This window comes from Triturus cristatus, chromosome 4_1 (genome assembly GCF_964204655.1).
Source record: "Triturus cristatus chromosome 4_1, aTriCri1.1, whole genome shotgun sequence".
Classification (NCBI taxonomy): Eukaryota; Metazoa; Chordata; class Amphibia; order Caudata; family Salamandridae; genus Triturus; species Triturus cristatus.
This window is the reverse complement of record NC_140585.1, coordinates 1,211,546,714-1,211,571,767: the sequence shown is the minus strand read 5'-3', so window position 1 is coordinate 1,211,571,767 and position 25,054 is coordinate 1,211,546,714. Positions and strand designations below refer to the sequence as shown.

Genomic DNA, 25,054 nt, shown 5'->3' with positions numbered 1-25,054 from the left:
TTCACACAGAAAATGGCAAGCTGAAACGAAAAACACTGGTAATCCAGAAACAAGGAATGCTGAGCAGAGCTCAGTGGAGACTCCCTTAGCACGACGTGCGGTAGAAAATCTGAGGGACTAGAGCTCCTTCCAGGAAGGTTCTAGAGGATGGTGATAGCTGATTGGCTACTATCCAAAGTTTGGTCCTTTTTTACAAAAGGACGTGGATATGTTACTAAGGTGAGGCCTTTGGCCTATTACTCTATATGTCTACTGAAACATTACTTGATTCAGGCATGTGAATCTATGAAAGATACTCTAATACTGGATAAGAGTGTCTAGCCTCAGGTGATGAGGCGTGTTTCGACGTCGATCGTCGCCTTGTTGACGTCGACGGAGATGTATGCTTCGACGCCGATGACCCTGCAACGGCGGAGCCTGTCTCGACATCGACAATCGCCTGGTTGACGTCGACGGAGATGTGTGCTTTGACGCCGATCGCTGATGACCCTGCGACGGCGGAGCCTGTCTCGACGGCGACGACGGAGATCTGCCTCTCGACGCTGGGCGAGCCCGCACCTGCGGAGAGCGACTCCTCGACGCCGATCGTCGCCGGGTTCACGACGGCGGAGGATTCGACGTACCTTTCTTCGACGACAACCGGTGTTCTCTCGACGGCGCGCCCGCCGTCGATGGTCTTCTGGTAGACGTTTTCGTTGCTGATGAAGGGATATGAGGCGCCGAGCCCGACGCCGATGGAGAGCATGCTGGAATTCTAGATGGAGTGGATGTTCTCTCCTTCCTCTTCTTCATCGGTGACCTGCCTCTAGAAGGTGATCTTCTCTTCTCAGCCGGCCCATAGAGGCGAATCCTCTCCCTGTCCTTCAGAGTTCTCTTGGACAGCAGCTTGCAATGCTGGCAGGTTTTAGGATCATGAGTAGAAGGCAGGCATAAAATAAAGACAGGATGAGAGTCTGTTTTAGCCTTTTTCTTAACACAGGAAGGGCAAGGGTCAAAAAGAGAGAGCATTTCTGACTAAAAAACAATGCTCATCTCTCTAAAAAACAGTAGAGAAATACTTCAACACCAAAAAGACGTCGAAATAAAAAGGGTTTAACCCAAAAATGTAAGTATTTTCTGACAGAAATCAGAAACAAAATAGAGCTGAAGTAACCACGGTCCTGTCAGAAGGAGCGGGAAAGAATAACTGACCTAACTGTCACCCCTGAGGCATGATGGGAAGCTAGGGCTCATGGCTGCCTTAAAGGCACGGTGCCAGTTTATCTGAGTGTTTTATGTGGGTTAGCTTTTCAGATTTCTACACTAATGTTTCTACAATGCAGCCCTTGTGCTGGCAATGTTTTCTTTCATTATTCCTAGCAGGATTGTGCTTTCTGCTGTATATTAAAGCAGTTTTCAAAGACTTTCTTTCTCCCTGCTTTATTGGAATGTATTTATGTATATGAGAATTCATTGCAACATTGCTCAGCATGTCGATGGGAGGCTGCATTGTGTGTATATATATATATATATATATATAGCTACATATATGTTTTTCACATATATGTGATGTGTTTCCGGGGTCCCGCACATGGCCGGGAATATTCATGTGCTTATGACTTTGATGAGGATCCCCTGGAAGAGAACTTCTTTTTACATTTACTTCAGCCAAAAGTTTTAACTGTGCATTTGTTTCCATTTACCATCAGGCCATTTTAGTGATTACACTGATAAAGAACAGTAAGGCATTTTTATAGTGCATTGTCGGCGTGGTTAACTATAGCCGTGTCAACTGCATAGTGTAAGACTTTTAGCTGGGACTCACTCAGTCTGGAAAGAAAAGATCTTGTCTGGAGGAGTTTCTCAGTATAAACTATACTAAAAAGGTGCCCAGAAACAACACAATTTAAAGTCATGGTTTCTATAAACCTTCCAAGAAAGGAATGCTCTCAAGCTTAACTTAATCCTTACAGAGACATTAGAGTAGAAAGATTGAACAGCAATTAGTATGGAGCTGGAATTCCCAAATTATGTAACTTTCTCCAAAGTGAAGACCTATTAAATTTGCCCCCCTCAAATGCTTATTTGTTAGGATTTAATTTTGATTTGAATTACAATTTCTAAAGTGCTCGATTGCCCGGAGGTGTTTCGGCGGCGACTGATCATACAATTTGCGACTCACTAATTGGGATGCACAACAGTGTCTGAGACACTGTTTGCGATTCCCAATGGGGTCGCAAATTGCATGCCCCATGCATATTAATGAGGCTGTCGGAATGGCTGGCACTCCCAGGGGTGGTGGCCTGCTGGGGTCAGCAGACCTCCATGTCTGGGATTGCTTTTAAATAAAGCAGTTTTCTTTTTTTTTTAAATGCACCCCATGTTCCTTAAAGGAAAACAGGATGCATTCAAAAAATAAAAATGAAACTTTTCAGTTCCATTTTTAAAGGGCAGGCAGTGGTCCATGGGACACCTGCCTGCCCTTAAAAAATATTTGTGCATGGATTCACAAATGGGAAGGGGTCCCCTGGGGACCCCTTCCCTTTTGTGAGTGCTTTACCACCCATCTGAGAAGGGTGGTAAACTGCAAGTGTTTTGCAACCGCAATTGCAGTCGCAAAACATTCTTGAATAGCTTAAGGAGCCGCTATTAGAGAGCCCCTTTCTAATAGCGAGACGCTAACCCTATTTTGCGAGTCGTAGGATTAGTACATGTGCCACAGGTTTTTTGTGGGCGCAAACAGTTCTAACACCCATTTGCGCCCACAAACCTTTGTACATCTGGGCCTAAGTCCTTCCTCACACCAAGGAATTACAACTTGCCTGATCTCTCAGTGCATCAGTCCTATTGCACCAAACCTAAAAGGGAAGACTGCCTCAATCCTATGGATCTCTATATGCCCAATGGTGAAGCAGAGCCTTCTAGAGGAGGAGGCGGTCCTTAAAAACCTCTGTTCCTGAGTACTTGATAGTCATTCCAAGAACATGGCATAAATGGATAAGACTGAAATAAGGTGTCTGATACTGTGGGTAAATGGTCAAGCACAATAGTGCTCTGATATAATCTGGGTTTATTTACACTACTAGTGTAAGGCCAACAAGAGTAACCTCCACACTGGAAGAGAAAAGGCCCTTGATGAATCACTGCCTCACTAGCAGCAGTGCTTGATACTACACCACTTACACAAGACCCTGTACTGATATCATACCTCTTCTCCCAAATGATAAAATCTAATATTTTATTCAGATATGTGCACCCGTAATGTGCATGCAACCCAGGCATTTGCAGAGGGTCTAGTATCAATGGTAGCAGACACAGTGTAGGCTTGCTCCTGGGGTTGTCTCCCACAAACAAAAGAAAAAGATTAAGTGGGTCAGCTCCTGCACATGTTCAGTGACATGGCAATCATGTCTTAATGCCACAACATTCTGGCTTAAGCTAAGCAAATGGAATGGAGGAGGCAAAAAAGAATTTTAAAAAGTAACTAGACTTGTAACCAACAAAGAGATACTTGCCTCTTGAAGATTGAGAGAGGAGGATGCCTCATCCCAGGTATGAACAATGTGGTACAAATACAGGAAGAAGAAGAGGGAGATGGGTGGAGGTAAAACTGTAGCCATAGAGGATGAGGAAGAGCTCTCACCACGAGGCACAGCATCAATTATTCAACAACGACTATTGATTAAAACAAGGATTACATGCTAGGCTCACTCCACCTCTCTTCATACTCGCCTCTGAATGTGGAGCGAGTCAAGGTGCATAAATCATATTATCATAAAAAAGCCTACAGAAATGCATCCATTGGAAGGCGGAAAATCAAGGGGTTTTAAATTTGCAGGAGATGCAAAGAAAGTGAAACAGTGTTACAGACTCCAGGGTTAGGTCCTACGCAGTTTGGAGCACCTTCATATATTAAAACGCGTCCAAAGGTGACAGTGGTATCAGCAATGCACAAGAAACAACCCACAGCTGACATCCCTGGGATGATGCTGGGATCAGAAAACCAAGGTCCGAGTCTGCATCTGATGACAGGAGTTACCCTCCCACTTCAGGAGCACGACTGAGACTCAAGAGTTTGCTGCAAAGCAAGTAAAAATCCTTTGATATCACTTCTTAATGGCATTAGTGCGCTTTAACAAACCTAATAGCGTAAACCTCATATTAATGTGGGAGTAATCAGAAGCACTAATAACTTATTTATGTACTCAGAGTGCTAGGCTCTTAAATTAATGGAAACCACGTAAATGCATTTTGCTTCTATTAACTATTATACATGAAAATGTTTCATAAAACTATTTATATACAAAATGTTAACAACTCCCAAAGAGCTTACTACTCGGGAAGCAGTGTACCTCTGTACCAGAGATGAAGATGAAACTATGTCTTCTAGTTCAGTTGATGTGGTGAAACGGGGTTCTATGGTGATATTGTGCGACACTTCCCAATCATTTTTCATCACCCCGTTTGACGGATGTTACTGCATGACGACAAACATTTTCCACAAACATCTTAGGGGGTTCCATTCCTTGCCCCATCAAAGCCATACCTCTTGAAAATATGCTCATCGGTATGTTAATGGGCATTTGTTCAAATGAGAGAAACCCACTAAAGAAACTCATGGAGAATATAGGGGTGTGATCAGTGCTGTGAATGAATGGGGAACCGGCATATAGGGAAAAACACAATAAGATACAGAGAACTTTGAGAGTACCTTGCAGCTCTGAAGGAGCGGAGTTTCCTGCGGAACACGTGTTGTCTGATTACATCACAACTGGGTGTCAATAGAGAAACTGACTGCCAATATAGAAATGGATGGCTGGCACTGCCAAATAAAATACTGTGTGATGTGTAAATCAGTATTGATACCACAAATGGAATGTTGCTATATGATCAATTTTATTAAAAAAATGTGATAGATTGATCTGAATTTTTTTTGTTATTTCCATTGTATTCTCCTTGATGCACAAGTTACTTACTTGTGAAACAATATATCTGTAAGAGACATTAGTTAGTGATAGATTCCTTACCTTAGAATATGCCCAGGCGTCAGACTGGATCCGGAAAGTTTTCATCAGCAGTACCCCTGCGCGTCCGTAGGCGTTGTCGTACGGCTCCGCGTACGTCGCTGGCGTCGTAGCCGCCGAGATGACGTCATCAGAGCTACTTAGACGCGCCCACGCGCGCTGACGTCAGTTCTGTACACAACTTTTCCGCGCCAGAAGCACAGAGCCATGCCAGAGACCGACTACTGATGCAATAGAACGAGGGCCCTGAAAATGATGATCTGAACCCTAGAGAACAGTTCGCAGAACGGGGAGGATGGGCGGGTGGTAAGGAATCTATCACTAACTAATGTGTCTTACAGATATATTATTACACAAGTAAGTAACTTGTGCATCTGCAAAGAGACACGTTAGTGATAGATTCCTTACCTTAGAATACATACCCAAGCAATACCAACCCCGGTGGTGGGTCTGCGAAGTGAGATTAAACCAGAAAGTCACTGAGAACTGAACGGCCCAAGAAGCCGTCTCTCCGGACCTGACTGTCAAGGCAATAGTGCTTAGTGAAAGTATGCAACGAGGCCCAAGTGGCCGCCTGATAGATGTCAGCCGGAGGTTCCTTTTTAGCCAGAGAGTAACAGGCTTTAATGCACAAGACAACCCATCGGGAGATAGTTCGCTTGTACACTGCCCGGCCTTTCTTGGCGCCCACGTAGACAACAAAGAGCTGGTCATCCACCCGGAACTGTTGTGTGCGGTTGAGATAGAACGAAAGCGCAAGTTTTGGGTCCAGATGGTGGAGCCTTTCCTCTTCTCTTGAAGGAGGCGGAAAGAAAGTGGGCAGAGTTACAGTTTGCCCGAGATGAAAGGCAGAGACTATTTTTGGTAGAAAGGAGGGACGCGGTCGAAGTACAACCTTGTCCGGATGAATCGCCAGGAAAGGAGGTTTGCAGGAAAGAGCCTGGAGCTCACTTACCCGCCGAGCGGAGGTGATGGCCACCAGGAAGACAGTTTTCAAAGTCAATAACCGCAAAGGACAGTTATGAAGAGGCTCAAATGGAGCGCATATCAGATATGTGAGAACCAGGTTCAAGTCCTATTGAGGCATCACAAAAGGAATAGGAGGGGAAAAGGTGAGTAATGCCTTTGAGAAATCTATTGACAACCGGCGGCTTGAAAAGAGAGGGCTGATGAGGCAACCTAAGAAAGGCTGAAAAAGCAGAGAGTTAGCCCTTGATAGAGCCCAAAGCAGAGCCCTGCTGAGCCAAAGAAAGGAGGAACAATAGGACCTCAGAAAGAGGGGCAGCAAGAGGATCAACAGATTTTGCTGAGCACCATGCCACAAATTTTTTCCACCGACATGCATATACCGTTTTAGTGGAGGGACGCCTGGCTGCCAGAATCACATTACAGACTTCGGGAGGCAAGTCAAATGGGATCAGCTGTCGCCGTTTAATCTCCACACAAGGAGGTGGAGACTGGACAGGTTCAGGTGGAGGACCGTCCCCTGTTGATGCGACAGGAGATCCTCCCGAAGAGGCAGTTGGATCGGGGGATCCACGCTCTTCCTGAGTAGCTCGGGATACCAAACTCTTCGAGCCCAGTCCGGTGTCACAAGAACGACTTGGGCCTGGTCGCGCCTGATCTTCTTCAGCACTCTGGGCAGAAGTGGTATAGGCGGAAAGGTGTACAACAGACCGCAACTCCACTCACGACAAAAAGTGTCGCCTAGCAAGTGCCGCCTTGGAAACTCCAACGCACAGAACTGCTGACATTGCGCATTCTCTTCGGTGGCGAATAGATCTAACCAAGGTTCTCCCCACTGCTGAAAGAGACCTTGCACCGCCTCCGAGTGAAGACGCCATTCGTGATCCAACATGCACCGTCGGCCGAGTTCCTCAGACCTGGCGTTCAGTGAACCTGCCAGGTGTTGAACCACCAAGGAAATGCCTTGACGTTCCAGCCACATCCAGAGAAGTAGAGCCTCCTGACATGGGGTCCACATCCCCACCCCTTGACAGAGGGAAGGAATGCTTTGAGTGCAAGTAGGATCACCCGGAGCTCCAAAAGGTTAATATGGAACTTGGACTCCGCCGGAGACCAGAAGCCTCTGATCTCCGCCTCTCCCATGTGGCCGCCCCATCTCAGGAGGGACGCGTCCGTCACTACTGTGTGCTCCGGTTGGGGAAGGGAGAGGGATCTGCCGCTGACCCAACGCTGGTTCGTGAACCACCACTGCAAGTCCTGAGCAGTGCCCTCCGAGATATGGACCTAGTAGGACAGGTTCCGCCGATGCTGCGTCCACTGGAGGCCATGAGGCCCAGCAGCCTCAATGTCTTCCTGACCGAAAGCCAGGACTAGGGCCGAAAGATCAGAATCATAGCCCGAATGTCCCATACTCGCTGTTCGGGAGGATAAACCCGAAACAGCGCCGTATCCAGAACTGCTCCGATGAAGAGGAGCTTCCGAGAGGGAATCAGGTGCGACTTCGGCACGTTGATGGAAAACCCCAGCAAATGCAGGAGGTTGGCCGTAGTCTGGAGGTGGGAGACGACTGCCTGGGGAGAGCCCGCTTTCAACAGCCAGTCGTCGGGATAGGGGAAGACTGAAACTCTTGATCTGCGCAGATGAGCTGCGACCACCGGCATCACTTTCGTGGACATCCGAGCGGCGCTGGTGAGGCCAAAGGGGAGCACGGTAAACTAAAAGTTCTCATGGCCCACCGTGAACCGTAGGTAACGCCGGTGGGTTGGCTGGATGGGAATATGAAAATAAGCATCCTGCAAGTCCAACGCTAACAGCCAGTCTTGCGGGTCTAGATCAGACAGGACCTGATATAGCATGAGCATCTTGAACTTCTCCTTCCGGAGGAAGCGATTGATGTTCCGGAGGTCTAAGATAGGGCACAGACCTTTGTCCTTCTTCGGAACCAAGAAGTAGTGGGAGTAACAACCACAACCTGCTTCTGGCGTCGGAACGCGCTCGACGGCCCCCTTGGCCAAGAGGGTCATAACTTCTGGAGAAGTGCCAAGTGTTCCCCTGACATGCGGTGGTACTGAGGTGGCATGGCCGGAGGGGTAGATTCGAAGGGGAGGGAATAGCCCCTGCGGACTATTTGCAGAACCCACCTGTCCGAGGTTATGGTGCGTCAGTGGGGAAGGTGATAGCGAATCCTGCCACCCACTGGCGTCAGGTGGGCCTGAAACACAGGACTAGGAAGGTTTAGAGGCGGCGGCGGCCGGGGAGGTGGTGGACTGACCCGTCCGCAGTCCTCGGGACCCACCACGGCGGGTCCCACGTCCGCGGCTGTGCTGAGACTGTGGCTGCGCAGCCTTGCGGGTCTGAAAAGAATGCGCCTGGGTGCCCTGACCTTGACCTCGAAAGGACCGAAAAGCAGACCCCGCGGGAGTACGCGTGGTGGCGAGACCCAAGGACTGGGCCGTAGCCCGAGAGTCCTTAAAGCGTTCTAGGGTGCTATCCGCCTTATCACCAAAGTGGTGTGTACCGTCAAAGGGCATGTCCAACAGGGTGTTCTGGACATCCCCAGAAAAGCCAGTAGTTCGGAGCCAAGCAGAACGATGGAGCGCCACAGTTGTGGAAAGTGCCCTACCGAGAGAATCGGCCGTGTCAAGTCCACAACGAATAGTAACATTTGCAGCATCTCTCCCTTCGGTAATGGCTTGGGAAAGAACCGCCCGTGCTTTCACAGGGCACTGAGGCAACACCTGTGCCACAGTGTCCCACACAGAATGGGAAAAGCAGCCTAGTAGGCACACAGTATTCACCGCCCGCAACCCAGAGCTGGCAGATGTGAAAATCTTTTTCCCAAATTGCTCCAGTTTCCTAGATTCCTTGTCCAGAGGAGCAGAAGGGAACGCACTCGGCGAGGCAGAGGCTTGGACAACCAGACTCTCAGGCGTCTGGTGTTGTGTGAGAAAGCTGGGATCACCCGGCGCCGGGCGATGGCGGCGCGCCACACTCTTGTCTACAGAGACTCCTGTGTTAGGATTAATCCAGGTGCCCAACAGGATATCAGTAAGCGCTTCATTGAAAGGCAGTAGCGGCTCCGCAGAGGACGACTGCGGCTGCAGAACCTCAGTCAGGAGATTCGTCCTGATAGGTACAGAAAGTAGCTCGAGGTTAAAAGCCTCAGCAGACCGACGCAAAACCACCGAAAAAGTCCCAACCTCCTCCATGGCCATGGAAGAAGGGGACAGAGTACCAGGGTGTGTGGAGAAATCCAGATCCACTGCACACTCCACATCGCCTTCCCACTCAGGCTCATCCTCGCATTGAACTGCAAGAGGGTCCTCAGACACCTCCCAGTATTCCCCTTCGTCCACCGGTTGCTGAAGGGGCCGGTAAGGATGAGGTGCCCTGGGAAACGGGATAAACTCCCCTCCAAGAAATGGAATGGGAGGGTAAGATACCAGACCCGGGTCGGCGCCATCCGGCATCAGCGGCGGCGCCGGAGCCGGATCCATGGCCGGCGCCAACGCCGGAGCCGGCACCGGAGACGGCGCCCGAGCCTGCACCGGAGCCGGCGCCCGAGCCGAGGCCGGAGCCGGCAGCGCCGCAGGGTATAGTGCCGGCGTAGCCGGGGACAGAGGCGGCGGCATGGGGGAAAACCCTTCTGATGGATCCGTGGGGCCCGAAGGCGCTCCGGAGGGACCCAGCGGGGCAAACAAATGGCGCCAAGCCGACATAAAGGCCTGCACCTCGTCCGAAGTCACGTGCGGCCCTGGAAAGGGAGGGTAGGCCGCTGCCAACGACGGAGGCTCCAACTGGGCCGCAGGGGAGTTACCGCCTGCCCCCTCCACCGCATCCCGCGACCGGTGAGGGGTAGAAGAGCGACAACGCTTCTTCGACTTTTTATGGCGCCGAGACTTACCTGTCCCCGATTCCGACGAGCGATACTGATGGCTCCGCGACCGGTACCTTGACCTCCCACGGGATCGGGACCTTGATCGGAGTGGAACCGATTGCCGGGCTTCCAACAACTTTCGGGAACGCTCCCGCAAAGCGTTCGGCGCCATGGCCCGGCAATCGGGGCACGCCTCGGGGTCATGGGCGTGCCCCAAGCAGAAGAGGCACACGTCGTGAGGGTCCGATACCGACATGCTTCGATAGCATACCCTACAGGACGTAAACCCGGGCATTTCTATTGCACCAGGAGTCAAGTACACGACAAAGAAGGTGTCAGAAACCAAGTTAAAACTTTTAACTAGGGGTACTGCTTTCTCTCGGATCTGCGCTGCTGTGCAGAAAAAGAAAGAACTGACGACAGCACGCATGGGCGCATCTAAGTAGCTCTGACGACGTCATCTCGGCGGCTACGACACCAGCTACGTACACGAAGCCGTACGACGACACCTACCGACGCGCAGGGGGACTGCTGACAAAAACTTTCCGGATCCAGTCTGACGCCTGGGGATATTCTAAGGTAAGGGATCTATCACTAACGTGTCTCTTTCAGATTTGCGTGTTATGTATTTAGGACATTGTGTACTGTGTGACTTCTGGTATTTTTTAGGTTGAGGGTAGCAGGGCTATGAGCAGACTTAAAATTCCAATTTATACTGCACTAACCTAGAATGCCTATTCTGCCTCGATACATATCAGCATCGACCAAATACACCATTGTTGTACCTCCTGTAGTACCTGCACATAGAAATGTAGTGCCACAGCCAATAGATTCTATCAGCAAACAAAGTAACACGTGCAAAGTGCAATAGAAAGATGTGTAAAACTACAACATCGTAATGATAGAGAAAATGCTTTTAAATGTATTCCTATTTGAGCTCCCATAAGAAATTGTGCTCTCAGCTACCTCCCAAAGTGCTTAATGGATTTGCACCAAACTTGACATGAAAGTAGAACCTTACACAGACAGCATGCTTAGGATGGGTTTGTTTAAATCAGTCAAGTAGTTTTAGAGCTAGAAGCATTTTAAAAAGTTGCCCAGTAGGCTTTAAGGGATTAACATTTAAGTATATCTGTACAGGAAGAGATACTGCTTAGCCCCAAACTTATGCATTGGGAGTACCAGGGTACATAGGTATGCCCTGTATGAAACTATCATTTTGTACTGTAAGAAGGTATCTCTTTTTGTAAGTTTATGCATTAAATGAGAATAAAGATTTTAAAAAATACATCAAAATTACGCATTTCTGTTTCGTGTGGGTTTCAAAATCCATTGCCAAATCCGGAAATTACAAAAACCAAATGATTCAGATTGGGTGAGGAAGCTTTTCTCCATTTGTCCCTTTTAAATGCATGTTTACAATGTTGTAACAGGGGACCCAACTCACTGGCGCAAGAGAAAGATTTCTCTTGTGGCGAACATTTAACAATATAAGGCTCAGTTCCTTTGAAAAAATTCTAAGGCCATATGAAGGGATATGGTAGGCAGACTCTGACCTCCAGGCAATGAGTGGGGGTGGGACCCTCAAAAGGACCACAGCCACAGGCCAAATCTAAAAAACAAAAAATAAAAAGAATATGGCTTTAGATCTGCTAATTCTTTTCAGGATTCCCTAATCCCTGACAAATAAAATGGCAATCAGGGCCCACAAACTCCGTAAATGGTACCGTAAATCCAGTGCAAGCTTTATGTGGGTATATGAGTTGTATGCACTCTATGCACCAGTACTAAAATGCTAAAAACAGCTGGGTTGGGGCACGGGCCTTGTTCAGGAGCAGAAGTCTCCAACTCCATTCCTAGTCCCCAGAACTCAGGAATATCCAGGATTTGTAAAATGCTAAACTGACTGTATACGGGGACACTAAAAAGAAGGCAACATCTAAGTTATAGGACTGTTAAGCCACAAGACACTGCTCATCTGCCGGTTTACACATTTTTGCATGCTTGCCAATGTCTGAATTTGGTAGCAGCTGCAAGGATTTCTTGCCCCCCCCCCCCCCTCCCAATTTTCCTGGAGGACTTATTTTCATCCAGTGGGAATGTCAGTTCAAGCTGAAACAAAGACACTGTAAACCACCTTTGTATACCCTACAGCTCCTGAGTATTCACATATTACAAATCTGGTGTCACCCTCACCTTAAACTAAATTGGGCCCTTGTCATTGGTCCAGTGTGTTCCCTTGGCAACAGAAACAAAGGCTTTGAATGGTATAAACAGAGATATCCATACCTGGTGTCAAACCAAGCCCTCCGGTGTTAATCTTAAATTGTTGGCTCTTTCATGTACTTTGGTTGGCACTTCTGACTCTGTGAGGAACTCCCGTTATGTCACGAGTTAGATCTTGAACCTTTATCCTGACATGTTCAGGAACTAGAACTAACAAAATAAGACTCTCTCCAATATCTACAGGGCCCTTCAAGTTAGGTATGTTCTTCAAGTGAGGTTGGCCCTGAGTATTTCCCCTTCGCAGCCCTTGGTAAACTTAAACATAGTACCCTGAACTGAACTACAGACCAGTTTGTCTGTCAGTTGGTCTCATGACTAGTGTCAAATGCCAACAACTAATGAGTCTGAGACACAGGAAACCCCTAGACCCGCAAAACAGTCTTTGGGTTCAGTACAATTAATTTGGTGGTGTTTCGGTTCAGGCTCATAACACTGACTTAAATCTACTAATAAATGTGCTAGTGGCAAAACTAGACGGAACGAGATAACTAAGCTAGATATCTCTATGCATTTACAGTCCAGCCCTTTTAATAATTTTTATTAACTGTCACTTATGCTCAGAAACATAGCTGTCTTTTGAGGACTCAAATGGATCCAGAGATTGTCATAGCCGTGCAGTCACTGCTCCACAAGCTAACATCCAGCCCAAATGAATGAGCATTTAGTTTAATAGGTACTTGAGTTTAAGCACTAAATTGAAATTGGGGATCATAATACAGCATCCTCTAACCTTCTTTGCTCCTTCTAACTTTAATTACCCTACATTCCTGACGGTAAATAAAAGTCATTTATTTTTAAACCATCATAACATTAATAAGTCAAGTAATTAGAGTCTCGGCTAACTACTGCTATGCACCAGTACCTAAGGTTATGGGGCATTTATGATAAACTACAGTACTCACAAGAACAATTCCAGGTGATCCCTAATTCTTCCGGAAACTGCAGAATCATCCGTCCCTGACATACGATCTGTTCAGAGACTATAATATTACCAATATATATGTGTAACAAAGTAAAATAACTTCTCTGTCTCAAGGCTATGTGCCACGAAATGTTGCGAGTACAGTTAAGCAAATATTTACACCTTACCGAGGGGGACTTTGTATCTCCCCAACAACCAAACTGGCAGGGAACAATAGAGACATGTACCAACGGAGGCAAAGAGAGACAATGCATTAATACCCTTAATGAATATGCCTGTATAAAGAATGCGTTCTAGTATATAAATCATATATGCTGCAATACTGTGACCTACGATGTTTATATTTTGAAATGTTAATAAAAAGATTTAAAAAATATATATTTACAGCTTTAAAATCTAGGCATGAAAATATATTTATGCTGGCCAGGTTTACAAAAGGTATTATGCACCTATATGTACTTGGTTCACACATTAACAATATGGAAACACTTGAAAATAGTAGAACCACTGAAATTATCCTGGACAAACCCCTGCTGAACTAAACGGATCATACGTGAAATTTACACAGCAAGTAGAGAGAAAATAAGAGGACAAGTACTTCCCTTATTTGACTGATCCTCTAAAATGACTCCACAATCCACGGTGATTGACCATCTCCTTCCTGACCTTCAGGAAAGAACTCTACATAGTTCTCTTCTCACTCCCCTCCCTTTACCCCTGGACCCGATTACACCATCTGCTTCTGTAATGCACACCTGTCTTGCTGTCATGTTGACCATGTCTACCTCAGATATGCTCTATTACTTTTGTAAAAGTTAGTTTGTGAATTTGTAATGTGCATTCTCTGGAATGCATCTTCCTAACCTATGTACATCCTCCACCTTAGGTCCACCTCTGCACTAAGCAAAAACCCATATAAAATAAAAATTAATCTAATACTCCTATCGGGTCTGCTGCGCAGTTCAGTTCAAAGTCCAGTAGAAAATAATTACAGAAAAAAATAATGTGAACATAAAAAGTGTTCCTTTTTAGGTCTGACTTGACAGCACAGTTGTCAGCTGACTAAATGTTTACAATACACATATATTGGTATTTGGATCAAGCACCTTAAATCACTGAATTATTTGGGTCAACCTCCTTCAGCCACTGCTCTGAAACTGCATTTTTCAAATCTTGGATCAGCCCAGAAGAATATACATCTCAAACCTCAGCATACTAGCTGTTTTGGTGCATACTTCCACCTCCTAGGAAGTGCTTCCACTGCAATGCATGAGGAAATATTTTACATCTTGAAACACTGTGAGCTAGTCAACTCTCTCTCATCCAAGCACAAACAAAAGACAGTCCTTTTTCTTATTTAAATTTCAATACAAGGCACGTTGGTTCACTTTACAGCACAACACATTAATTCCAATGCACGGCTAAAGAGAAGTTACTGTAATAGTTTGCCATTAGAGAAGTGACTTTGGCAACCACAGCAACTACATCAAGATGTCCATTTCTCATAAAATGTCAGTGTACCATGAAATATAAATGTGACAACACCATGTGCTTGGTCTCACAAATCAACCTGCAAGCCAAACTTACAGGCTTTATCAATGCTTAAATCAATCTTGCACAATGAGACACCTAGCCTGTGAATAAATGTATGCCTACCTTCAGGTACTGCAACACAAAATCTCTAAAGGAGACTACCAGAGGGTTATCTATTGAGCTTTGTCAGTTTTGTAAAGGCACACAATTGCATTTTAAGTTTGTCAACATCTTGAACATATTCCTTGCAAGGAAAACATTTAGGAAGGCAGGGCTGCCAGCACAGAAGTAAATGGTGTGCCAATCCAAACGCTACTATTTAATAAAGACTCAGGAGGTTTTGAACAATAAGCCAAAGTGGGATGTAAGATGTAATGGAGCCATAGCTTTGTATTCAGTATTACACTTTCCACAGAGAAGGGTAAATTCTATTGTCTCCTATGTTTTCTGCCACTCAGTAGCCTGACTTGAAACTAACCAGCAGAAGATTAAATGCCAGAGGTTGAACATGGTCCTATTGAATAAAAAGATATCTGCAGAACAATACACCGCCCTTTCATACCTGTTATTAACTAAATTCACTGCCAAAAAACGTATTAGTAGAAAACTGTGGATATAAACACTACACAAGAATCCCTTAACTGTATTCACCAAACCCCCATTAATAAAAGTAGTGTAGATTTTAGGTAACTTGAAATGTGACCCAATACTTTTGATGAAGGATGTAAGCTTGTACATATTCGACGATGGCCTGCTATCCTCATATCAGTTCTATCAAATAAGCATATGAAGAAATGTGTTACCAGTTTTAACACAAATTCTGTACGAACACACATTTGTCAACATTGAAATCAGACTATTGATGAATACCATATGGAAATGTAAAGCCTGAATGTAAACCAATATCTATTCAAGACAAAAAGTGTCTTGTATGTGCAGGCTAGCTTTTAAGATTGTACCAATACTTTGTGAACCTCTCCTATCAAAGAAGAAAGCGAAAAATCAGGCAAGAGCCCTGAGAGCTCTCTCTGGCAAACTCACTTTCTGGTTTAAATAATAAGGGTCCAAGTCCTCAATTGGCTCAGCAAGAATTTCTGAAGGGACGTCGCCATAAATAAATGGCACGTTTTTGCCCGCTTCCAGGTCGCTGCTTGGTTTTGGTTTATTTTCATCATCATCATCATCTCGGTGACTGGTGTCGGGCTTTGGAGGTTTCTTTGCCTTCTCCTCAGCAATTCGCTTTTCAATAGCCGCCAGAGATTCGCGGGTGAATCTTTTGAAACTATCAGGGCCCGGTGGTGCAATAAGCTGCGCTGCCATCTTTTCATCCTGCAACACCGTTGTTAATTAGGTCTTTTCCAGGACAGGTCAGCTCTGTGGAGTAAGAAGGACATAAAACCATTAGTTATGTAGAAACAAGAAGAATATCTTACTAAGGATCTTTAGTATGATGCATATTACAAGTAACTGAGAAGCAGTAAAAAATGCAGACACTTCATTATATTGGTTAGCCTCACATGTCCTCTCTTCCACACTACCTTATGAAGCTTTATTCAAAAACAATATCTTAGCTATCTAAGACCAAATAAACCGTAAGCAAAGCCAAAATGTTGCAAATGGTTTTCATCAGTAGCAGCTTGCTTAAAACAAATTTATAATAATGGGAGGCTAACATAAATAGAACAAAATCATTCATTAATGGTAAAATACATTGCTCTCAGAAGCAACTTTCCTTAAAAGCATTACTTACAATAAATCGTACTAAGTCTGGAACTCCTACGCAACCCCTCTTTAAAACCTGCATTTTTATAAAGAATACAGAGAGCTGTCTCCGATGCAATCAGAAACCGTGGGTGGGACAGTACTGGCCTCCGTGTACTTAATAGAACTGAAACTTTCTTTTACTTTAGCTAGTATTTGTTTCGGTCTATGTATCAGGACCAAAGGTAAGGACTAGGCAAATTCCAACTTACTTACCAACAGAAAGGCTATATCCACAAATTTTTTTAACTAAAACGTCTTGAAGGCGATATTAGAGAACCTGTCTGTTGCATTCATGATGTCCTCCATTTTCACTCCCATAGAAAAAGCCTTAGATGCCATGATCCCTCTGGTCAAGTGGGTTCCAAATAAACAATGCCAGCCTCTAGCATTATCCACCAAACCCATCTAGCATTGGTGGGTGGAGGACACAGCCTTAAATGGAGCTGGTCCAACATCCTCCTTCATGGCCTCATACGCTTTTAAGCATTCAACCACAAACTATTTTGGACAGTCTATTAAGGGAAATATGAGATTACTCTGGAGTGACATTTTTTATCCTACTCAAGTTAAAGGTGATCCTCTCTGGGATGAGCATCATGCCTGATATACCTAGGGCCCATGCATCCTAAACTCTCCTGCCGGAGACACTGCAAAGCAGAATTGGCAGATTCCCTGACCATTCAGCCCTAGTCATGTATCTATGCTGTAGCAAAGAGGACGGAATTCTGGGTTTTATTTATATCGCACAAGGTGCAGTGACATGGCCCTGGGAGTACTAAAAGTCAAATCACCTAATAGCTTCCTTACCAACGGGTGGTCACCTACCTGCATGCCATCAATCGGTATATGTCCAGCTGATATGGAGAAAAAATAATAATTTACTGACCTGTAAGCACCACCCTAAATAGCAAATTTAAACCACAAATTTAGATTATGGACCAGTTGTGGCCATAAGTGATCCAGCAGTCGTCCAATACACCAACTAAGCCATCTTTTCCAGGACGATCTATATTATTTGACTGTTATCTGCCAATGCCTTCTGGATGAGCTCTTCAGCTTGTGCTGATAAGCCTTAGATCTCCCTGGTAATCCTCCATGCCATCAATCACAGGCTGCCGTCCATCACCAGGTGGTGAAAAATACCCTCCAAATTCTGATGGATGATGGGGGAAGAGGGATCAAAGAATTACAGGAAAGTTCCACAAGAACTAGATACCAACACTCGAGATTTCCAAATCCAAGCCTCAAAAACTAATAAAAAAATACTTGTGTTTGATTGAATATACTAAACTTTGTTCCATGTATAATAAGAATCTAGCCCACATATAGGGTACAAATGACCCCTGACTTGCCTCTTAGTTCACTAAAAGCATTGTCATAAGAGTTGAGGCAGGAATGTTTTTCAGTTTATGTTTAAAATCTCTCACTTTTAATAAATATATTACTAAAGCATGATTTTCCATTAAATGGGCCACAAAATGTCTCACTGACATGCAGTTTTACTGATAAGACCACAGAGCGTACAAATGATAATGAGAGGAAATAGAGTTTTAAAAAAATATTTATAATTTGCACATCACCAAGTAAAGTGTTTTGATTTGTTTTGATCTCATTTGAATCTTTGTTCCCATCACACTTCTGAATTACAAACAAAAAGTGCTTTTCTAACTGCTGATACATTTTGAAATATGTATACTGTTCATTTAAAAGCTATTTACATTTTGAGTGTTATTAAAAAAAGTGATATCGTACAACCTTTCATTTCACACTTCCTGTACCCCAGCAGGATTGTCAGACAGTTCACTTCACAAAAGAATTAAACTTTTCAGTCAGTTAAAAAAACAGTAAAAAATTCTCCAGGATAAAATCAGCGGTAATTTGTAAGATACAAGCTGATATTTTACCATTTTCTTTGAACCCACAGCAAACAAGATTTAAAGGTATCTTTATTGCTCACTCAAATTCTGAATGACCAGTTCGCCTGTTCTTTGCCAGCTCAAGCTCTCTAGCCATAACATGCCATTATGCCCTAAAAATAGCTCCCCCTGATAAAATCTGACTCGCCATAGCGAGTACGCAAATAGCTTTTACCAGGCCTGCAATCAGGGTGACAATCATCACCTTTGCCTTCTCTATCCTGATCGGTGCTGTGATGCTTGTGATCATGGCGAGCAGTGGGAATGAATATCCCATCTTGGTTCCAGTAGTGTAGGAACTCATCCATCGCTGTTGAGCTGAATTCCAGTCTCCAACTGATGTGATGGTCCAGACATGATGCAACAAGGTAGAGAACGAACTCTAGGTATGTTCGATCATGTGTAAAACCTCTGGGTCCAGCTTCCAGATATATGAATCCTGTAGCTGTCTGGAGTGCCAATTTGCCATTGTGTTCTGCATACCTGAAAGATATTCCGCTGTCGCCTGGTTGTTCAGGCAAAGATGCCAGAAATCACTAGCTATCTCTGTCAGGATTTTTGAATTTGTTCACGTCAGGTGGTTTAAGTAGAGTACTGCCAAAATGTTTTCAATATTCAGCAGTACACAACATTGCGTCTTTCCCCTGGTCTAGCATTTGACCGCAAAGGACTCCAATAGAAGTTCCAGACAGTTGATGTGAAGGCTGAGCTCCTCTTCGGATTAACCACCTCCTGTAGAAAACACCCCACAGTGAGTGACCCAGCTAGTTCCACTGGCATCCTACTCTGATTTCATGGGGGTCTGATCCGAAGATGGCCTTTCCATTCCATGTCTCCATGTGGGCCATTCACCAATGGTTATCTTCCTCTGCATCCAACGAAAGGGGTATCACTTTCAAGTAGGTTCGGCCTTGAGTCTCTGCAGAACTCCGTAATAGAGCATCCCTGGAAAAACTGGCTCTATCAAGGAGGAGAGCAGTCCCACAAAGGGAGACTGGGGATAGTTCTTGCCAAGTTTATTACAAGTGCAAAAAAGGTCACCTCCTGTGAGGGGCACAGCAGGGATATTTCCTCCTTGATGGAAAATCGTATACTTTCCAGCAGGTTAATAGTCTCCATATGTTGGGCTGCTAATCGCTTGGGCACCTATCCATCAGTAGGATGTCGTCCAGGTAGATGATGAGACAAATGCCTTGTACTCTGAGGTCTTTCATTCCCAGCTTCAAGACCTTGGTGAAGCATCATGGTGGCCAAGGAGAGGCCGAAGGGTAATGTCTTGAACTCATAGATTTGTTGTTTCCAGGTGGAGAAAACTGCGGTGTGATTTGAAGATGGGGGATCATGAGGTACACATCCTTGAGGTTTAGACAAACCCGTCCAGTCCCCTTGACATAGGATGTCCTGAAGGAAATGAATGCCCTTCATTTTGAAGGGGTGGAACACTAGCCATTCACTGAACTGTTGCAGGTTTCAACTAAGAAAAGACTGCTAGAAACTGTCATGGATGAGCGTAAGGCCTTGAGAAAGCACATTTCACTTCCAGATCTGCCACGTCTCCATCAGTAGCGAGTCTACTTCTGAAAAGGACAGCGGGCGTGGTCGAGAAGACTGACCTAGGGAACAATAGAAATCTATGTAGAACCCATTGACCCTCTGTAAAATCCAAGAATAGTTTGATAGCGGTCTCCAATTGTGGACAAATCTTGGCAATCTGCAGTCTGCCATAACACGTAGAAAGGGGAAGACTTACCAGAATAATGTCTGCAGTAAGAAGTACCTAGCGGTGCTCCCCTGGGGCCTCTTGATCTTGTGGAACCCCTTGAGGGGCAAAACAACCTTCAAATCTACTTTTATTATGCCAGTGGCTCTTACTAAGTGAGGTATGATCAGCGTCGGGGAGCATTGTTGTAACGGCTGGCGGAGCGCTTCATCCAGCCCCCGAGTAAACCTTTGACGAAAATACTTCTTAATGTAAGCCTGAGCTTTGTACAAGGAAGTGAAAGGGGAGCACATTTTCCCACCTCTTTAATGAATGGGTCACTGAATAGCACCCCCCCCCCCCCAAAAAACAAACACAGTTCCCGAAGAGAACAGGTCACCTAGTTTTTGGGCCACTTTTATCTGAAGAGACCTATGCTGCCAGGACATTTGCATGTTTAAGGATTGATACAGAAGACATACTATTTTTAAAAATGATATTGCTGTCTAAAAGGAGTAACTAAGTAGTGATTACATTTGGAATAAATTGTGATGATTTTTCCAAACTTATAATTGTGGAATAACAAAAGGAATACAACTTACATTAACCAAAAAGCAGACTGAAGCCACTCTCACGGATCCTCTAAACAATCAATCAACCAAGCTATTATACCCATAATAATCATTTAAGGGATACATTCTTTAACTTGGTTCATAGGAAATATTATATTTAAAAATAATCATGGATTTTTGAAGAGTATCAATTTATGAAATTGAGAAACCTTATACTAATATGCTCTAAACACATTAAGATGATTCATGAATGTTTGAATTCTCATATGATAAATTCTTAGTATTATCCTTTGATTTAAATTAATCTTTTCACAAATTTTTAGTAAAGATTATGCTATATGTTTTTTCATGTTGTTTACAACCTCGAGAAAGTGGTCCTCAGTGAAACGTGCTTCTGCTGTAGGCGTAAATATATCATATTTTAGACAATTGTACTGTTTGGATAAAAGTATTTACCAATAAAGATATCAGAAATTCAGGGGTCCATAAATTTACAGACAGTTATTTGAGATGGTTCAACAGTTACCCAAAATGTATTGGACGTGCCAATGACAACTGTTTATGCTAACGTCTTATACCAGTGGGGACTGGTAGTAGAGGATTTCGTGCCGGGCTATGTACTCTACTACCCCAGGGCTTATGTGTTTTGTTTAAAAACATATTTGCTCACATTATTTGTAATTTACTTTGTTATTAAAAATAAACCTCGGAACTAGAAACAATCCAACAATAACATTAGTAATGAAATCGACATCTCTCCAACGGTAGGACTTCTCTTACAGGACAATATGAAAAAGAACAGTAGAACAGGGTTGTAAATGTGCCAGTTACACAGTTTAGTTATTTAATGGCCATGATTTATCCACACCACTGGTGATTAAAGCTGTTCTACTATGTCTTTCTGACATTTTACAAGAACATTTGTAAAAGTATAACCTTTGGATGGCTAACGCACAACCGAAAGGACCAGGTGCCATAACAAATTTACAGGATATCCACACAAGAATTTGACAATCAGTTAATCTGAAAAGAACTCCTCTACTTATCCAGTGCCCACCCTTAAGATCTGGCACAGCTCCAGTACTCAGCAAAAAAAGAAGAAAAAGAAACCCAATGCATCTAGAAAATGTTAGCCTGTCTTCAATTCACTGCTGCAGCTTCACAGGAGGCAGACAACAAACAATAATATTAAAAACCTCATGCTTTATGTATCGCATGTTTTATCCCATGGCTCAAAATATATGGGCAGCATATGCATGAGATACACCCCTTACCAATCGATTAGATCTAGAAACGAATTTTGATTTGCTACCCCCAAATTTAACTTGATGATAGGGGGAGAGCATTAATGATTAATTGTGCCCTTTTATGGAATTCAGTTCCCCTGAACTTGGTGTAATGTCTTCTTCTGGAGGATATAAACGTCTGTTCTCAGTGCAACATAACTCCCAAGCTCCTCAATTACTCACCAAAAAGTCAAGAGTCCCTAGATAGGGTGTGTTACGCTCTTAACAAATACCAGCAAATAAATAAATAAATGGTGGACACCAGAGAGCTGTAAACCACCTTTCTACAAAAGTATCAATATCCAATGGAAATAGTTTATTCAGCGCTTAGTTCTAACAGAACCTTCTTTCACTTCGTATTACCAGAAATTAGGAGTCATGGAAACGTCTGTGGGAAGTGGAGCTCCTAAGTCGTGTGACCCTATAGGCTGGAGTTCTAGTCTTACAATAAGGGGAATGGATTGTTCAAATATGTCATACTGAACTGGTATTTACTGGCAATACATCTTAACTTTTAATACATCCAGTACTGAGGATTCCCAGTCTGCCCACTAGAGATATTCAAGTTTATAAATCAATGAAGAATCCAACACTGAAGAGCAGTCCTTTCTGAGGAATTTCCACCCTATAGTAGAATCAAAGCAAAAGCATAAAGTCTGTGTGTGCCAATGCTAATCAGTAACTCAAAGCTAACCATCCAAATGTCAATGTAAAATTACTTTAAAAGTAGGTTTGTCAGCCAACTAATGGGCATATCTTTATGCAAGATTTTCAAAATACAAATTTTTCTCTTTGTGAGGAACCCAAAGTTAACATACCCCACCTGTAAAGTAGCAAATGATATAAAAATATAAACAAGAAACAAATTCTCAAAATTAAGGCCCAAAGTAAAGCTGCTTAGAAAATAGGGAACATCAACAAGCATTTTAATTTTGAAGTCTCTATATTTTTCTTCCGGACAACTGAGATTTTAAGATGCCTTTGGCTATGGTTGATCATATTCAAAACTGAAGAACTTCACTTCTCAGAATCCCTGGTGGGTGAATCAATGCTGGGGCTATGAAGCATCACAGGCATTGGCTGCCATTTAACATTCGAAGTCACATCCGGAAGGCAATGGACTACGTAGGAAACATTTGCTAGCAAGAGGATCACCCTCAGCACCACAGGAAGAAACAACTGTTCTGCTTTGAACCATCTTTGGTTTCCGTCAACACCCAAATTAAGAAACTTTGATGAGAATCATGCATTTCTATCCAGCATGGGAGACTCTGGAAGAAAGAACTGCTGTATCAAAGGGTTGGCTGGCGATCTTTAAGGAAAGTCCAAGAAAACATATGTTAAAAAGTCCTCCAACAGAGACTCAAAGTGCGCTGATAAGCAGTATGTTACTTACTCTGTCAGCATCTATTTGTAGCATGTAGTGCTGCAGATTCACATGCTATGCACACTCCTGCCATCTAGTGTTGGCACGGACTCTGCAAGTTGTTTTTTTCAAGGTATTGCGCATATTCAACGGCCCCTTGTTAGATAATGTTTTTGCCCCTGCCCTAAAGGAAGTGAGGGTATAGTCTGCTAAGTTAGCTTTGCTGTTGAACATACTGAATTTGTGTGTATTTCTTCCACCATCTAATACCTGCCGGTAGTCAAGAGGGTGCATGTTAATCTGCAGCATTACACGCTACGAATAGATGCTTACAGGGTAAGAAACATGCTCCATTCATAGCATGTGTTGGCTGCAGATACGCATGCTATGCAGGACAACAAAGCAGTACCCCTTTCGCGGTTGCTTTAGGCATGAGATGGTGCGTTTGCTTGAAATAATGTGCGTGGAACATTTTGTCCCACTAGAGCTTGTTGTCTAGTTTGCACATCTACACAATAGTGTTTGATAAAAGTGTGTAGGTTTATCCATGCTGCCGCTTTACAAATGACAATTAGCTGGATATTTGCTAAAAAGGCCATTGATAATCCCTTTTTCCTTGTTGAATGAGCTCTTGGCATAGTTGTTAGTGTTTGTTTTGTCTTGGTGTAGCAAATTTGTATACATTGACTATCCATCTTGTTATTCCCAATTTTGAGATAGCATTACCTTTGCATGGTTTTGAAAAGACTACAAATAGTTGTATTTTCATGAAAGAGTTTGTTTTTGCCACATAGTACAGAAAAGCTTGTTTGACTTCAAGGGTTTGTAATGCTCTTTCTGCCACTGTTTCTGGTTTTGGAAAGAAAACAGGTAAATCCAAAGATTAATTCAAATGGAAAGGTGATATGATCTTTGGTTGAAACTTTGGATTTGTCTGTAAATGCACTTTGTCTTGGAATATTTGAAAGTAAGGTTCTTCAATAGTGATGGCGTTTCGACCACTGTAGAATTACACGGTCATCCTCAGGACTAAAAGTTCCATTGAGCGTCACAAACAATTCAGTGTCCGAAAAATACATATGGGTCACAGTTGGGTATCTGTGGGAGTTTTACTGCACGGTACTCGTTTCCTCCTTTTTTCTTCTCTTTCCTTTTTAATTAAGTGGGCCTTTTCTTTCGAAGAAGCTTACTTTTTAACAACTGTGACCCATGTGTATTTTTTAGACACTGAATTGTTTGTGACGCTCAATGGAACTTTTAGTCCTGAGGAGGACCGTGTAATTCTACAGTGGTCAAAACGCCGTTGACGCCTATGTGGCCAAAATGTATGAAGGACACATTCATTTTGTATATGCTGTACCCTCATTGTAACGTGTATTTTTTCGTTTGCCACTTGTCTGGTCTGTGGTTTGTATTGTTTGTATACCAGCATATTATTTTGAGCGTTATTGTATTAACTGTTTTAGATTTTGTAATAAATTTACAGTGATTGTTTTTTTGCATATGGGCACTCTTATTTCTTTCTTTTTCTTTCACTAATGTATTAAATATTTGTTTAGTGTATGATTTGTATATTTGTGTGCTATTTTTGTATTTTTAAGCAAATTGCTTCTTGAACCTTTGTTAGGAATATATATTATTGCCCCTGGTTCAGGTGTGTTGGGCTGCCCCTGTTGTTGGTAATAATCACTGTAATGTTAAGCACCCCTGCAGGGGTCTCATATGTAGTCTTGCATGAGGAACTATTGCTATGCAAGAAGCCATTGTACCTAGAATGTGTATCACTCTTTAGACTGGTAGAAGACAATGTGGTGAAAAATAGCCACTTGGTTCTGGAGACTGAGAACCCTTTGTGGGTTGGGGT

The 25,054-nt window shown here is 43.7% G+C and overlaps 1 protein-coding gene across 8 annotated transcripts in view; it reads right to left on the bottom strand.

Annotated features, from left to right (window-relative positions):
* Window positions 1–25,054, bottom strand: part of SCN8A (sodium voltage-gated channel alpha subunit 8) — an 828,048-nt gene that overhangs the window by 661,872 nt on the left and 141,122 nt on the right. For all 8 annotated transcript variants that reach the window (XM_085654551.1, XM_085654553.1, XM_085654556.1 and 5 more), the window contains exon 2: window positions 15,629–15,961. In XM_085654551.1, the coding sequence (XP_085510677.1) occupies window positions 15,629–15,907 (279 nt within the window). In that variant the 5' untranslated portion in view covers window positions 15,908–15,961. The remainder of the gene's footprint in view (window positions 1–15,628; window positions 15,962–25,054) is intronic.